This window comes from Gopherus evgoodei, chromosome 20 (assembly GCF_007399415.2).
Source record: "Gopherus evgoodei ecotype Sinaloan lineage chromosome 20, rGopEvg1_v1.p, whole genome shotgun sequence".
NCBI classification, from domain to species: Eukaryota; Metazoa; Chordata; order Testudines; family Testudinidae; genus Gopherus; species Gopherus evgoodei.
The window spans coordinates 8440634-8457413 of record NC_044341.1 but is presented as its reverse complement, the minus strand read 5'-3'; the positions used below and the strand labels follow the sequence as shown (position 1 = coordinate 8457413).

Below are 16780 nucleotides of genomic sequence, written 5' to 3'. Positions count from 1 at the left end.
GACATCAAGGACCAAAGATGAGAGGAAATGATCAAGGTGGAGACGTTGCTTAACTACCTCTTGCAGGCGCCGTCTGTCTGGTCAGTTTCCAAGAGTTCCAGATGACCTGATGCAAAGTTCTGACTAAAACAGAAGAGGTAGAGTTTTAAGGTAGTTCCACAAAACACTCCCTTCTACTCCAAGCATTTCCTGCCAGAAGGATGGAGTAGCAAGTGGGTCAAAACACAAGCGACACAAGACCTTAGTAGACTTTTGCTTAAGCGTTATCCCTAGGGAAAGGTTACTGCATCAAATACTAGCTCTTTCTAGGGCTGCTTTCTGAGCTTCTCCTTCCAAACGCATCTGATCATGTCTTCACAGAACTTCAGCACTACACACTATAGAGTACATTAACACATAGTTACAGGTACAGGGATTCACTCCCCACTAGAACTTTTATGTATATTATTGGGTGTTGTATGCAAAATATTTCTGATCAACTAATACCGTGACCTAGTGGTCTTCCATACTCCCCAATAGAATATGATCTCAAGGAGGAAGAAGGGCCTAATGGTATGTAATCAGATTGGGGAAGTGGGGGGTAGATTTTCAAAGGCACAAATAGCAATTAGGTGCCTAAGTCCCGATGTATCTTCCATCCAGGAAGCGTTAGTCATGTAGCAACCTCTTGAAGTCTAATGTAAGTAGGGACAACTCTATTGAAATCAATGGAGCTGCACCACTTACATCCGTCCTCAGTGCATCCTATAGTTTCCGTCTACAAAGAAAAGTTTGACGAATGTTTACATGGCCATTCACACTGTAACTCCCATGCCCTTGTTTACAAGGAAGGCAGCGTCTTGTGGAACTATACATGGAAAAAATAAGAACTAAAGACTCAGGGCCTGATTCCCATTTTGTGACTCCAGTTTTATACTTGTATTATTAGCATTATGGTAGTGCCAAGTGAGATCAGGGTCCCATTGTGGTAGGTACTGGATGTAGAAGTGGTAAGAAGCAGTACCACCCCAATCTACGTAGGGTGGGAGGGGAAATGGATGACCGGAGAGGTGAAGTAACTTGACCATGGTCACACAGCAGGTCAGCAACAGAGCCAGGAGTAGAATCGGATTCCTAGTCCAGTTCCACAGCTAGTGGACAACATTGTCACTCGTTGAACTCAATGGGGTCACACCAACATAAAACTGGAGTAATAGAAAGGTGAACCAGGATTCCCCCCTTATCTCCTTTAAGGAAAACGGAATGAAGTGAATACAGGATCTCTGCTGGGACTGTCAGACTGGAGTTGACCCATTGTTATGAGGATTTCCATGATGTGGATGGAAATAGTGGATGCTCCCCACTAGTAACTAGATTGTATCCACCAGCACACAGGAAGCAGCTGGCTGTCAATCAATAATGCGTTTCATTCGCTATTCTCAAGGCTCAGATTTGACCTGGTGTCCTTGCAAAGCTCTTCACAGCCAGTCCTCTCTAATCTGTCCTGCCTCTTTAAGTGCCCATTAGTATCTGAGTTCTAACTTGCCCTCCCCACATACCTCCCTGTACCATGCTGCCTAGCCTTATAGGTGAAGAGATCCTGTCAATGCCATTCCTAAACCAACCATGAGGGTTTAGGGTTAGGATCTCTCTCTCCTCAGGCCCATCAGACCTGCAGAGCTCCTGGCTGTGGCACAAAGGACCTAGATCAGGTCCTAAAATGTGATGTCATGCATGGTAGCATGTTACCACTGGAGTACCAGTCTGGCCACTTGGAGTGGTAGCCAAAGATGATGATGAGGTCATTCCTTACTTGCCTCTGCCTTATCGCCATTAATGCAAACTCTGCTTGGATGCTGGGTTTTATTATTTATATATTCCTCCTACACCCTCTCCCACTGCCTGTGCCTCTCCCACATCTCTCCTGTCTTCTCCCTTTATCTCCTTTTCCCACTCCCAGCTTTGTACTTTCTTTCCTGTTGCCCGAGTCCTGCATGGAAGGGGTTGATATGCCTGCACTCAGGTGTAGCTCAATGCAGGATTGGGGTGTGTGGCTGGAATTGCTCCCGATGTCCTCTGCACCAACTGCCGTCTCTCTCCTCTTCAAACCCATCTCTTCTGTGTTATTCCCACACGATCTTCTCTTGTGTATGGTATATCTCTGTCTGAATCTGAGCTTACACTCCTCAGACCAGCAACCGGACAGGACAGGACCTCTTTATGTGCTTATAAAGTCTCATGTATTTGCCCAGTGCTCCATCCAAAATAGTTTCCACAGGTAATTGACAGACAAGGTTACATGATGATGATATGCTCTCCGAGGTCAGGCGTCTCAGATATTTCCATTCTTACATACCTAAATCATCTAACATTTGTGTTTACGTGAGGCTATATTTCTCTCTAGGGGTCTCATCTCATACAGTCCTGAGCCTCCACAAATCCCATTGACGTCCCTCGGATTAGAGGGAGCCCAGCGCTTTACAGAAGGTGTTCAGTACTTTGCGGGACGCGGAGCCTCAAGAGCTTAAGGTGTCATCACATAGAACTAAGGCTGGTTTTGGTTTATTTTGCTCTATAAATAGAATCCCGCCCAGTTCTCTTTCTGAAAAGCCCAGGAGGAGAGCTGAGTCACATGCTGAATTCAGTCAGTCAAGTCAGATGTACAAGTGAGATTTCAGTCTTGCAGTTGTTTTAAACTCCCAGTCTGTACAAATTGCCTGTAGGAAACTTAATCTCCCATTTCATATTCATTTTTCTGTGCAATTTGAGACTCACATTAAAATAAGATTATTATTCTGACACAATGAAAACATCTGCTCATTGCACAACGACACTTACTACAAAACGTTCAGGTGTCCAAGGAATGGAATGGAAAATGATACTGAAAATATGAGAATGCCATTATTTATGTCCAGGGTACGCCTTCACCTGGAATGTTCTGTTCAGTTCTGGTTAGCCTATCTCAAAATAAAAGCTGCAGCACAAACAGAGGGGGCTCAGAAATAGCTGACAACATGATTAGTCCTGGAGAGAGACTGGGATTGTTTAGTTTTGAGAGGATAAAATTAAGATTTGATCTGATAGATGTGTGTAATAGAGGAGGTAAATTAGGAGCTCTCTCATCACGTGAAGACAAGGGCCAGTCAGTGAAACTGAAAGCTGATAAAAGGAAATAATTGTCTACACAATGCACATTCTGTGCTTGTATAGCACTTAGCACGATGGCGTCCTGGTGCGTATTTGGAGCGCCTATGCACTATGGTAATAATAAATAATACCGATAACCTGTGGAACTCACTGCCACCAGATATAATCAAGGCCAAGTGTTAGTAGGATTTTAAAATGTTTAGATCCTTTCACTGATAACGAGAATATCAATATTTACATTATGGAAGACACAATATTTTTAAGGCATGGTTCACTGTGTAAGACTCAGGCCTTGGCTACACTGGCGGTTTACAGTGCTGCAACTGTCTCGCTCAGGGGTGTGAAAAAAACATCCCCCTGAGCGCTGCAAGATACAGCGCTGTAAAGCATCAGTGTAAACAGCGCTGCAAGCTAAACCCCACGGGGAGCTGGAGTACGTGCAGCGCTGGGAGAGCTCTGCGACCACACTCGCACTTCAAAGTGCTGCCACGGGAGTGCTTTGAAGTTCCGAGTGTAGCCAAGCCCTCAGTGACATTAATGCTGGTGGCATCCACCTCCTCTCCAGCATCTAGTGCCATTGTCTGCCAAGGATGATCTTCCAGCTTGAGGGCATGGCAACCTGGTTTACATTTGGAGTTCCATCTCCTAGGCTGGCAGCCTACCAAGGCTGAAGAACCCTCACTCACCTTTCACACCCCCACTTTTCACAGAAACAGCTCTGCCACATGAATGCAAGTGACGGGGTGTCTGGCTGTCAGAGGTGATTGATTTCACTCGCCATTTAGGGCACTTCCTAGGAGCTGTGAGCTCATCCCCAGCCCAGCAATATCAGCCCTTTTTGGCTATTCCATAACTGTCCATTAAGGCATTCTTGCACCTTCTCTGGATGCATCTGGTACTGGCCACCGAGAGAGAGGATAGTGGACAAGTTAGATCTCTGGTCCGATCCAGCCTGACAATTCCTATGTTCTGCCGTCACAGCTCTGAAACTTCCTAAATAACGTTTTGAGTGTGTTCAGAAGGATGATTGTTGCTAAACGTGTTATGTTTCCTTCTTAGAATGAAATTCCAGGCCCAGGATTCTATAATGTCGTTCACCAGTCTGCAGAGATTAACAGCACCTCACTGTCGAAGAAAGGAACGGGCTACTTTCCTTCCATGGTAACGGAAAGAGGTTGTATATTTTAGAGCCTGATCCACAGCCCATTAAAGTCAATTAGGCCTAGATCCTCAAAGGTATTTAAGTGCCTAACTCCCACTGAAATTAATGGGAGTCAATTTAATTTAATTTCCCGTTAATTTCAATGGGAGTTCGGCACTTAAATACCTTTGAGGATCTGGACCTAAGGGATTTTCCATTAACTTCTGTTGCATCAGGCCTTTAATGATCACATCTTATTTTTCATCCCTTGCTGCCTAAATTTAGGGCACCTCAAGTCAGAGTCTTAAATTGGGGTTAGGTATCTAAATGCCCTGAAGGATCTGGGCCTGAGATACAATAGGGGTAGGGCACCTTACACCTATACCAGTCACTGGAAGACATTGCTATAATTAAAGCTGAATTCCATCCTCCATTCTAACCTTCTTTTGCACTTGCTCATATAACATTTAAAACAAATTCCTCTGCGGCTAAAGTTTTCTAAGCTTGATCTCAATCCAAAGATGATTTTTTTTTTCCTTTGGAGTAGAAAATTGGAGCAAAATTGGCTGAGCAGTGTTTGAGTTATGCAAGTGTGAAGAAAAACCCCCACATTTCCCCTGAACGTGGTCTCACTGGAAATGTTGCGCTCACCCCAGCTTGAAAATGGCTAAAGCTAGTGACAACCAAGTCAGTTCTATAAATCTCAGTGAGTTACAAATCATAAGCCGAGTTAGAAGAAAATCTGCTCAGTCCTTTTAATGATCTAATTTTGCACAGGATTTTAAACCCATTTTCAAACTAACTGTCACAATGGAGGATAATCTAATGCACTAACAAAGTGTTCTGCTGAGCATCTTCTCCTAGTGAAGCCAATGGGAATTAATGGGGCTCAGCACCTCACTGGCAGGATCAGACCCCTTGCAATGAGACTCCCAGCCATTCATGCAATTTAGTGGTGTTCTGCTGTATGTAAAATACAGAGGATATCCCCTACCCAGTTATAACAATATGTAAAAGACCAGAGGTCGAAGATTGGATCCAAGCTGTTCACCAGTCTCCCTCCAGCACTGCTGCTCAGCTGCTATTGATTTCTTTGATTTGTCTCTTTCTAGGATGCTCGTCTCCCACACAACAGAAAACCCAGCTACCCTGCCGCAAATGCCTACAACCTCTCATTGGCATTTCAATCCAAGCAAGATTTCAGCACTGGAAACTCCAGCATGTTTCAGCAACCAATCGCTAAGAGGAGAGAGCAAACCTCCACCCCAGCGCCCAACCAATACAACGTAAGGGGCAAAACTCAGAAGGTTAAAGCCAATGTAAAACTAACTTTAAGGGATATATGGGGAATTATATGGAAATCATTGTACTGTGTTTAATCCTGTATGGACTAGAGCATGGCTGGCCCAGCAAGGGTGTGCAAGGAGAAGAAAGGGCATTTCTCCTTGGGCACCTGTGGCTTCCTCCTGCTCCACTGAAGTCAATGAAAGTTGTGCCATTTTTCTTCACTGAAAGCAGATCAGACCCCTGTGCAGGGAGCTGTCTCAGTCACCGTGAATCTGGAGCACATGGGTCACTGAGACAGCCAGTAGGTATCCAGGATCTGCCACTGCAGCAACCCTCTGTCTTCCCACTACAATATAACCTGAGGTGTCGAAAGACCCCACAGAATCCCTTGGGTAAAATCCCGACTTCACTGCATTCATCAGGAGTGTTGCGGCTGCCTTCAATGCAGCCAGGATTTCACAATTTATGTTTTATTTCTAATAGATGTGTGGTCTGATGAAACACAGGGCTGGAAATCAGAGGCCAGATCCTCCACGGATGTAAATCAGCATAGCTCCACTGACTTGCATGGTGCTCTGCCAGTTTACACCAGCTGAGGATCTGGCCTTGAGGTTCTGTTCCTGATTCTGCCAGTGACGACTCACTGTGTGATCTTGAGTAAGGCACTAACCTTTCTGTGCCTCCTCCTCCTCCTCCCATCTGTCACCTGGTGACAATAATACATGCTTCACTGGGGTGTTGTAAGTCTTACTCCATGAATGTTTGCAAATTCTTGAAAGGAAGTTATTAAAGAAATGTGAAGCATTATGAATAGCTGCCTATCAAAATATTATATCTATTGGTCATGGATTTCACTGTTCCTTCTGTGCTTTGCCAGTGCTGATTTATTTGTCAGCTGTCAGATCATTGTTACTTTAACTCATTCTCTCTGCAATTTTTTCTGCAAACCATGTCTGCTTAGTTCCCTGAGCGTCTGTCACTTAGCACAAGAATCTCTTATATTGACACAATGCTCTTTTCACCAGGGTCTTTTCACACTATATACTCACTTCAAGTGTGATAAACATCCAGTGGGATGCTGGGGTGGAATGTGTCTGGTCTCAAAGCTCACAGTAACACCGTGCAACAGTTTAGGCCAGTTTAAGCATTTCCTCCGTTTTCCTTGGTTGTCTCCCACGCAGGTACCAATCACGCTCAATTCTCCTCAATGCTTTAGATGTGACTAACTCCCCACTTAAGGTGGCATGGCTGTAGGTTCGAAATGAGTTTCCACTGATGTGATACATTTATAGGCTCGGTCAGAATCAATGATCATGTCTCTTCATTGTTTATAAATGGATCAGATCCTCAGCTGGTGTAAACCAACACAGCTCCACTGACTTAACGGGATTTTGGTGATTCTGTGCACTGCCCCCCTTTCCCCTGAGTGAATTCTGAACCAATGCACCAGTATAGGGACTGTGCTGTTGCGGAAAGGCCGACTTTCCCGAAGATGGCCTCTGGTTAAGACACTGGACTTTGTTACAATGCCTTCCAGCTACAAGGATCTGCTTCTACAAGTTTTCGGTTGTTTAAGCTAGTTTGCAGGTCATATTTGTTTGACATATCCTAGTATAATGGGTTCGTAGCATGTTATTTCTAACATTGTAAGAATTTGCTTCTGGGATTAACCTTCCTGGATAAATTACTGTCTTGTGATTTACTGTAAGGGATTGTGTCTAACCTTCGAGAAGCACAACAGGAAACAATCCATTTAAAAGATGGCAGCGCTTGATAATTTATGACCGTAGGCAAAGAAATGGTCTGGGAAGCAGCAGAGGGCCCAATCCTTTGCACAGGCAAAACTCCCACTAAAGTCAAGAGGAGTTTTTCCTTAAGACTGCAAAATAAAGCTGAAGCAGTGTCCGAAACTGTATGCAATAATGTTTTCAGTGTATGGGCCAAATTCAGCCTGTCACAACATGTAGTGTACACCATCCAGTGCATTAAATGCCCCAACAACAACTATGTGGACGAACCCAGACAATCACCGTACTCCTGAATGAGCTCACAGGGGGAAAATGATAAAAGACAAAACGCCACATCACCTGTGGGCAAACACTTTTCGCACAGTGCTCGCTCTACTTCTGACCTCTCAGCACTCACCCACAAAGGAAATCTGCAACCCCCTTCAAAAGACGAGCCGTGGAGCTTAAATTCATAACTTTGCTAGACACTAAAAATCATGGACTGAAGAGAGATGCTGGATTTATGGCTTATTAAAACAATCTATAACCCACTAAAAACCCCTGCCCCAGCTGCCTTCCCTCCCCCGACTTCTTTTCCCCCCTATGACTGGAGGGGTGTTACGTGGCCACTTCATTGTGAATAGTCCCTTGAAATGTGTGTTAACTACTCATGCTTAACAATCTGTTCACCTTGAGTTTAGTTGTGACACTCTGAGGTGCTTGTCTTCAGGTACGGGGGCCCAGCTGTAGCGCTTTAGTGAAGACACAACCACGCCAACAGGAGAGCTTCTCCCCAGCGTAGTTAACCCACTTCCCCAAGAGGCAGTAGCTCTGTTGACGGTAGAAGCTCTCCTGTTAACATAGTGCTGTCTACACAGGGTGGGGGTTAGGTCAGTATGAATGTGGATTTTTCACACCCCCAAGTGACATAGTTGTCCCAATCTAGGTCTGTAGTGTAGACCTGGCCTGAGTACATTTCCCAGTCCTGAGGTAGAGCTTCCCAGTCAGCTCAAAAACTTGTCTCTCTCACCAACCAAAGTTGGTCCAGTAAAAGATATTCCCTCCCCCACCTTGTCTCTCTAATATCCTGGGAGCAACACGGCTGCACGACCACTGCATAAAACAATGTATTTTTTTTCAGACTGTTGAATTTCAATTGATCTCAGTTTTGCAGAACTATGTAGGCAGCAGGGCTAAACCAATGTCCATTGAAATCAGTCGGATTCCACGGGATGGAGCAGGCCTGGTAAAGTTAGCCTGATCCAATTGAAGTTGATGGGAATTTTGCCATTGGCTTTGAGGCATGCAAGATTAACCCCTAAATGATAGACTTGATCTCTTTGAAGAGTGATTTGGGGCTGGGTAGAAAACTAGAGGCTACATTTTTGTCATTCTAGCCGACCCTTAAGGGCAAAGTTGCAACTGTTTGTTTATGCTCTTACAGGTGCTATCATGCAGATTACCCTTTGGGTGTACTGGGACCACTACTCCAAATGCCATGCTTGATTCGGTTATTTGAATGAGGCCGGGTATTTTACAATCAAGCTGGTGCAGCAAAGACTGGCTGCAACCACCAAACAAATGCAACCAAATTTTCAGTGAGAACTGCTGGTCGGCAGAACCTCTGATAATTAGCCCTCACAAGTTGAGCAATCAGAAACTGAGACATAGAAAACCAGTGCACTCTCTTGAACATTTGGCCCTAATAATGCGTACATTTGTATCATTAGAGCAGTTCTGATTCACCATGGAGACTGGATCTAAAAAACCAGTTTTTGTTACGTTAGTAAATACCCAGGAGGAAAGTCAATTCAAAGGAATTCATGGAGACTTCATTTTGTACAGGCCTGTCTAGATTTCTGCAAGCAAAGGAACAACCTATGTGCCCGGGCGGTGTTTTTGTCCAAAACCGCAAGAGGATTAAGCACTGATAAAACAGAAAAATGGCCTTCTCCATGTAAGTGAGCTGTTGAGATGGGAGGAAAGGCATCACCGTGAGTCTGAGTCAGGTCTTATCAGATGCTCACCACCGTCACTGACATCCATGGCTACTCAGGCACCCAGTATATCACAGGGGATGTGCAGCACCTTGCTGGTTTCAACCCATTATGACATTTTGCATATTAGTAGGTGACACTTCTAAGTTCTACAGGATGGGCCCCTGAGAATTAATACTAAAGCACCATCCAGATATAGTCACACCCCTGGTAGATTTATGGAACTTAGGGGAATTGCCAGAACATACTCGGGCTCCCTCCAGGGTGCCAGGGGCTCAGGGAGTGGTGTGACGTCGCACACCATAATACACCTAAATCTGTCGTGCTACCATAGAAGGAAACTTCTTCCTGGCCTCATGAAATTTACACCCTGAAGCATGAGGATGGTTGGCTCTAGTCATTTTTACATTTAGTGGCGTCACTGCAAGTGATGTTCACAGTCAACATCTCATCTGATTTTTTAATTGCTAATTTTCCTACCTGTATGTCCTCCCTGGATGCTCCCGTGTTCAGGATTAAGTCGCTAGAGTAGTCACTCATCTTCTGTGCCCCAGGGATAAGTTGCTCCAGGAAGCAGTTTTTATCATCTCAAGAAATGCTTTCCCCTCCAAACACCCTGTTGTGCTGTTTCCTTTTACTTTCATTGACTCATGTCCCTTTATGCCTACCCCAGTGCGATAGCTGAGACATGGTTTGGTTTTTACATCCCTTTTCTTGTCGTGTTATCAGGCCATTACAGAATCAATGACTCCCTCGTCAAGAAGTCCCCCAGGATTCTAGTGTCTTGCTTCAGATCAAATACTCATCGTGAAACAAAGGTGAACACAATAAGCCCAGGGCCTGCAGCATATCAGCTCAGCAACCCCCCTAAAGCAGCAAAGAAGACCCCTTCCATGTGAGTCCTAACCTGTATGCTTTTCACTGCCAGGCATTGCTTGTGAACACATCAGATTGCAGGAGGGTCTAGCAGCTGCAGCAGAAGAGCTCACACCTGGCTGTCTGCAAAGTTCTTCCACCATAGCACAGTCAAGCCCATACTCGGTTGCCTCTGTTGCCATTGGTTTACAGCTGGGGTAAAAGATGGCTCCCTTGGGAAGTGAAAGATCAGGCTGCTTTGCCTGAAAGGGGAGGTGGGCTGATAACACTGAAAAGCAAAATACACAAACTGTTATCAATACCGCACAACCACTGGGCAGTAGGTATGATATATGATCCCCATTTGACAGATGGGAAAACTGAGGAAAACATGACCCAGTGGCAGAACAGGAAATAGACCCCCACATCTCTGTTTGAATAAAGCTTAGATGCTTGTCTGAACTTCATAGAGTCTGCAAAACTGAGGTGGACAACAGGCCTTCTTCCTGCAAGGTTTCAAGCACTTGCTCCTTCAGTTCAGGCCAAAACAGAATAAAGGAAGAAAAGGAAAAGCCCCTTTCTTTCCCCTTTGGCATCATTCTGGAAAGGCAGATAAATCCACCTATCAGCAGGTTATTCAAGTAGATTTATTATGACCACTCAGTGACAGTGACATTGGTTTGCCTGAGATAAGATTAAGATCAACAGTAAATTCTTGACCAGGGAAAGGTATGAGGAGTATATGGGCAAGTCTGCTGCTCTCTGCACACAGGCAGGTGTATCTTACCACAGAGGTTTTGTGAAAGGAGTGGAAAGCTGTAGGGAGGGAGAATTAATGCCAGACGGCGTGTGCTAAACACAGAGGGCTAAATTAACCCTCAAGTGAGAGGATCATTGATCTACATCATCAGCAACCATCAGAACGATCCATGTCCAGATGCCCAAGTTAGGTTGTGGCCATACTACATTGTCAGGTACCGTAGCTACATGCTCCAGTGAAAAGCCCGTTACAGTCTGTAGCTTCACGTGTTAGTGAAAGGGGCTGGCGGGGAAGAGACAGTGGTGAATGGCTCCAGCAGCAGGGAGCTAGAGGAGCTTTTCCCTGTGGCCTCCCCCTTGCCAGAGCCTTTCCTCACTGCCAGGGTCTTTTCCTGTGCTGGGGAAAGGCTCCACCAGTTGGAAGGCAGCAGGACACTACAGTGCTAAACACAGCAGTGTAAACGGGGAGGGCTGGTGTGGGTGAATAGAGAGCCAGGGAGGGTATATATGTGAGTACATAGCCACGCCCTTCAGGTGTGTCTTAACTCACCCAAGCTGTGACTCATGGTCTCTGCTATTTCTGTCTGTGCTAAGGGCTACTCATGTATGTACCGTGTAGGTGCACCCCAGTTCCCATTTAAAGCACTGATTTACGCATATGAGGCCACATGCTCAGCTGGAAAAAACTGGCACAGCCCCATTGACTTCAGGGGAACTCCCCTGATTTACACCAGCTGAGCATATGGCCCTTGCTCTCAATGGCAGCAGGCTCAGGCCCATCATCGAGTCAATCTATTTTGCAATAAAGTGAAGAGACTTGATACATGGCTTTGTACATGTACCCAGATTTGCAAGGCGTGTGATCCGAGAGGCTCCGGATAGTTCTTTTCTAGGTCATTCTTTAAAGCTTTTAGTTGTGATTTTTCAAAGGATCTTATGTGATTTGAGCACTTACCACCTCTTGAATTTCATTGAAACGTCAGCACCTAACATCATTAGACATCACAGCTTTTATGCTCAAACTTCAAACCCCATCAACTTACAATGTATCTCAATTCTCTTTTCTTCTGATAGGCGAAAGCAAAACTTGAATTTCTCCGCCCCTGCCATACCTCCAGCTAAAAATCCACCTTTGCCTGGGCCAGGGCAGTATGAAGTAGTGGACTACGAAGGCCCACCAAAGCATTACATCTCTAGTGCTGTATTTGTCTCAAACACGGGGCGATGGAGAGGGGACACAGCTCAGCAAGGGATACCTGGGCCAGGTAAAAATAAATATCTAGACAAATACTTTGTATTTACATAGCGCTCAAAGCACTTTCCATAACTGATTAAGCAGTATTATCCACCTTTTTACAGATAGGGAAACTGAGGCACGGAAAGGCTAAGGGTCAGATGAACAACAGTATCTAGGCACCTAAAGATGCAGCCAGGTGCCTTAGTGGGATTTACCAAAATGCCTAAGTGATTTGGGCACCTAGCCTACTTAGGAGCTGTTATAAATCCCAGTAGGCATCTAACTGCATCTTTAGGCACCTAACTTCTGTTGTAAACATGGAACTAAGTGACTTGTCCAAGGTTACACGGAGATTCAGTGTCAGAACTGGAACTAGAACCGAAATCTCCTGACTCCCAGCCCTGCGGTCGGATCACTAGACCATTTGTTTAAAATATTTTGAGAAAAGCATAGATGTTTGCACTGCGATTCCCATTCAGGTATCACCAACTGTCAGCATGTTTGACAAACAGCTTATGGGAGCTATGTTGTATTTGAAAAACTACCATTCAACTCTTGTTATTACAACCAAAGTTTTACCTGTGCTGCCTTAAAGCCCTGTGTGGGTGGGGTGGGTGGGGGGAGGAAGTAGTTAGAGGAGAAGGAAGAAAGCTGACTCATGAAACTGCAAAGCCTTTGCATAGCCCAAGCGGAAAGCAACATTACAGGGCATCATAGCCCTGAATCTCCTCTGGTCTAACTCTGACACTGGTGTAACTCCGCTGAGTCCAGAGCAGTTGTTCCTGATTTACATCAGCACATGTGGGAGATGAAGCGGGTCCCATAATTGTATCCAGAAAATGCTTGGAGAAGGTAGAAGGAGGGACCTACTCACAGAGACGCATGGGTTAAATGTACTAACATTCCCATGAGTATGATGCACTTTGCTCTAATTACCTACCCGTATATCCAGTGTGCATGTAGAGGAATAGATTGTGCAGTCCTTACTCACACACGCAGTCCCAAAGGGCCCGCTCATCTCCCCGTGTGCTCAGCAACGCTGGGGATCCAGAGCTGCCCCTTTTGGCATTAAAATTGCTAACATGCAGGGGACAAACGAAGGGCCAGATTCTGCCGCCACTTCCGGACATTCTGCTCACTTTGCAGGTGCGTGTGGAGTAGGGAACTGCTGAGGGTGAGCAAGGCTGGTGGAATCTGGTCCCGAGTGCCCTGTGTGCAATTAATAATAATTGCCATGAGTAACACTATTTTCATATAGTGAGTAAGTTAGGTGTATTCGAGGAAGTAAACAATACAAGAAACATGACCCTAAGTCCCTCTGACAGATGAATGCCTGGTTTGGAAAGCAGACAATAGCAATTTTGCTATTATTTACAGTACAGTATATGATTTTATTCATCTGTAGAATTTGTACATCCACAGACTAATGGGGAATGTCATACTAGGCTAAAATGGTGCCATCATTTTCCCCAAGGGTCTTGTGGCAGCAGAAACAGAGGGACCAATTCTCTTAAAGGATTGCATGATAACCATTGTCCATATTACATCTCAAACGCTGAGCATGCCAAGTGCTTGGGCATAAATGCTGATGTCCCTAAATACTGGTCTACTTCTTAGATGTTGGGCCAGATCCTCAGCTGGTGTAAATTGATGCACCTTAATTGAAGCAAATGAAGCTGTGCTAATTTACACCAGCTGAGGATCTGGCCCAGAATCTCCTAGGATGATTAAAAATGAATTAAAGATGAAGTGAGTGGGGCTAGAAATACTTTCAACAGAAGGTAGTAAAAGAGTCTAAAGCTTTTCCTTCCCATAGTATTAAACTGAAAACCGTGCATGTGCATTGTTAATTTGTGAAAAGTCAGGACACCTCCCATAATCACAAATCCACTCAACCCTGCCACAACCCTGTTAGAAAAGATCAGATCCCATTCTTTCTAACCTTTTACCGCTAGCTCTGAAGTCACGAAAGAAACTTCATTGGGGCAACGCTCCCTGCAATGAAATCTAAAGTAGCGTTAGCCCATGTGCACTATTAATATGTAATGCAAAATGGCTCAGTACTGTACGACTTGCATGTAATACAGATTTGCGGTGCTGTGCATGTACCTTGTAAGAACAATGACATCAGGAAAAGAACAATCTAAACACCGCACAGTCAAATTCGTAGGGCTATATTATTGCAGTAGCTATATTAAAGGATGGTTGGATACAAAGTACTTGTCTGGATTTTAGGACGCCAGATATTTAATAATATTTCCAGGGTTTCTGGTTTATCATTTAACCTAAAAGCCACCGATAAAGATACAATCAGTCAATACAAAAAACAATCACGGTGAACTTTGGATCGTGTTAAATAGTAAAGAAAGGTCCAAACACAGGATCTGAGGCAAACTTTGGAACTAGATCCCAGTGTCATAACCCAGACTCGTCTCTAATTGCAATGCACGTTAATAAGGATGTTAATGAAAGCATGGCGTGCCCATACCTCTGTCATGTAACAGCAGATACATGCATATTAGCGAAAGCCCAGGAGGCCAAGACGGCTCGCTTTTATCTCACTGAATTGACATGTCATACAAATTTGAGGCGATACTCAAGCAGGAAAAAAACATCTTCCTGTCTTCACTAAACCTTTCAACACTGTGGGCCACCTTGGGCTGGCTTCACTATCTATCTAAGGTGCTTATATGGCCCCATTACCATAGTATCTGAGCGCCCCACAAGTTTTTATGTATTTATGCTCACAGTACCCCTGTGGGGTAAGGAAATGCTGTTCTTCCCATTGTACTGATGGGAAACAAAGGCAGAGAGAGACTGAGGCCCACATCCTTAAAGGTTGATTGTTCAGTGGGTGTTAGGCACCTAAATGCTAACCTGGGCGTAAGTGACTTGGACAAGGTCATACAAGAAGTCTGTGGCAGAGCAGGGAGACTAGCATTCTCTCCTCTCATCTCCTTTACTCATGCTGAATATGTCCTTACTCCTCATGCAGTACCATTGACTTCAGTGGCAGAGCTTGGTATGAATAAAGGTATAGGAATCTGGCCATTATTTATTAACAATCAGGGGTGAAAGTAACTTAAAGAACTTAACTTAAACTGAGCAGGGGCGGGGCTTCAACCAAAAGAGGCGGGGCCTTTCCAGATTTAAAGGCCCTGGGGCTCCAGCTGTGGCTGGGAGCCCCAGGGCCTTTAAATCACCCTGGAGCAACCAGCAGCAGAGGCAGCTGGGAGCCCCAGGGCTCAGGGGTGAATTAAAGGGCCTGGGGCTCTGGCCGCTGTGGAGCTTCGGGCCCTTTAAATCCCCACCCAAGCCCGGCTGCCCTAGCTCTGGTGGCACTTTAAAGGGCCCGGGGCTCCCCACAGCGGCTGGAGCCCCGAGCCCTTTAAATCACCCCCGCGGAAGCTGGTCTGGTCTGGCACGGTGTCCTGGCTCTTGCCGCTATACCAGACCGGACCGGCTTACTTTCACCTCTGTTAAAGATGCTCTATGCAGCCAATGAAAAATACAATCAAGAGTTTATCGCCCTTTCTCTTATCCCCCCGCCTCCAGCAAACAAGACACCATAGTTCCTACATTAGTCAATAATCTGAAATTTGCATTTAGCTCATTTATGTACCTTTCTCGTTATAGCAGCAAAGAGTCCTGTGGCACCTTGTAGCCTAACAGACGTATTGGAGCATGAGCTTTCATGGGTGAATACATACATGCATCCAATGAAGTGGGTATTCATCCACGAAAGCTCATGCTCCAATACGTCTGTTAGTCTATAAGGTGCCACAGGACTCTTTGCGGCTTTTACAGATCCAGACTAACATGGCTCCCCCTCGGATACTTTCTCGTTATAGGTACTTATCTGCCAGAAGTACCAGGGAAACAGTCCTTTATCTACAATGTTGATAACAAGTGGATTCCAGTACTGTAGGCATCAGAGCCCCCATATTTTGGAGAAATTCTGCAAAGACTGAACCTCATTCAAAACCAGCCGTGCAGTTGCTAATGCATGGGCAAGCTATGGTGTCTCCAGCCCTCGTGCTTTAACTGTCCTTATAGTCTGGCATCTGCGACTGGTATTGTGCACATATTGCAAACTGAAAGGTGATCATTAGGCTGAAATTGACCTAAGATCTTCCAATGAAGTTGAACAATTCATGCAAATATTGCTTGATTCTTTTTTACCCTAGGTAATTAGTGGTCATGTATCTTTGGCACTGATAAATTCTGGTCATATATTGGCCAGTCACATGAAACAGAGTGTACTGGCAGTAATCTATATCTTGCTTTTTATCCCCAGTTGTCTTGGTTGGAACTGCGGTTCCCCTTATCCTCCATTTCGACCTCTGGCTTTTAGAATGCATGTGTGCTGCTGGATTAGGTGCACTCTCTCCCTGTAAACACGAAATAAATCTGGCTGTGTCCTAGGCCTGACAATAATACAAATAATAAATAATAGCAGCATGTGTGGAGCAGTCTCAGCTTATCAACACCACCACAAGGAGGTGGGAGTAGGAGCAGCTGTCCAGTACTGAGCATTCGATCAGAGGTTTGGAAATGCACCTGTCTATCTTCACCTGTTTCTCCTCTTACTCGCACAGTCATAAATCAGGAAAAACTCCACTGAAGTCAATGAAAATATGAAGATTTACTC

General features: G+C 45.0%; 1 protein-coding gene across 2 annotated transcripts in view; it reads left to right on the top strand.

The window, feature by feature from the left end:
* STPG1 (sperm tail PG-rich repeat containing 1) overlaps positions 1-16567 on the top strand; it is a 47651-nt gene extending 31084 nt beyond the window's left edge. For both annotated transcript variants that reach the window (XM_030538829.1, XM_030538830.1), the window contains 6 exons: positions 4186-4287; positions 5380-5553; positions 9127-9238; positions 10008-10173; positions 11967-12157; positions 15981-16567. In XM_030538829.1, the coding sequence (XP_030394689.1) occupies positions 4186-4287; positions 5380-5553; positions 9127-9238; positions 10008-10173; positions 11967-12157; positions 15981-16057 (822 nt within the window). In that variant the 3' untranslated portion in view covers positions 16058-16567. The remainder of the gene's footprint in view (positions 1-4185; positions 4288-5379; positions 5554-9126; positions 9239-10007; positions 10174-11966; positions 12158-15980) is intronic.
* Positions 16568-16780: the final 213 nt, after the last annotated feature.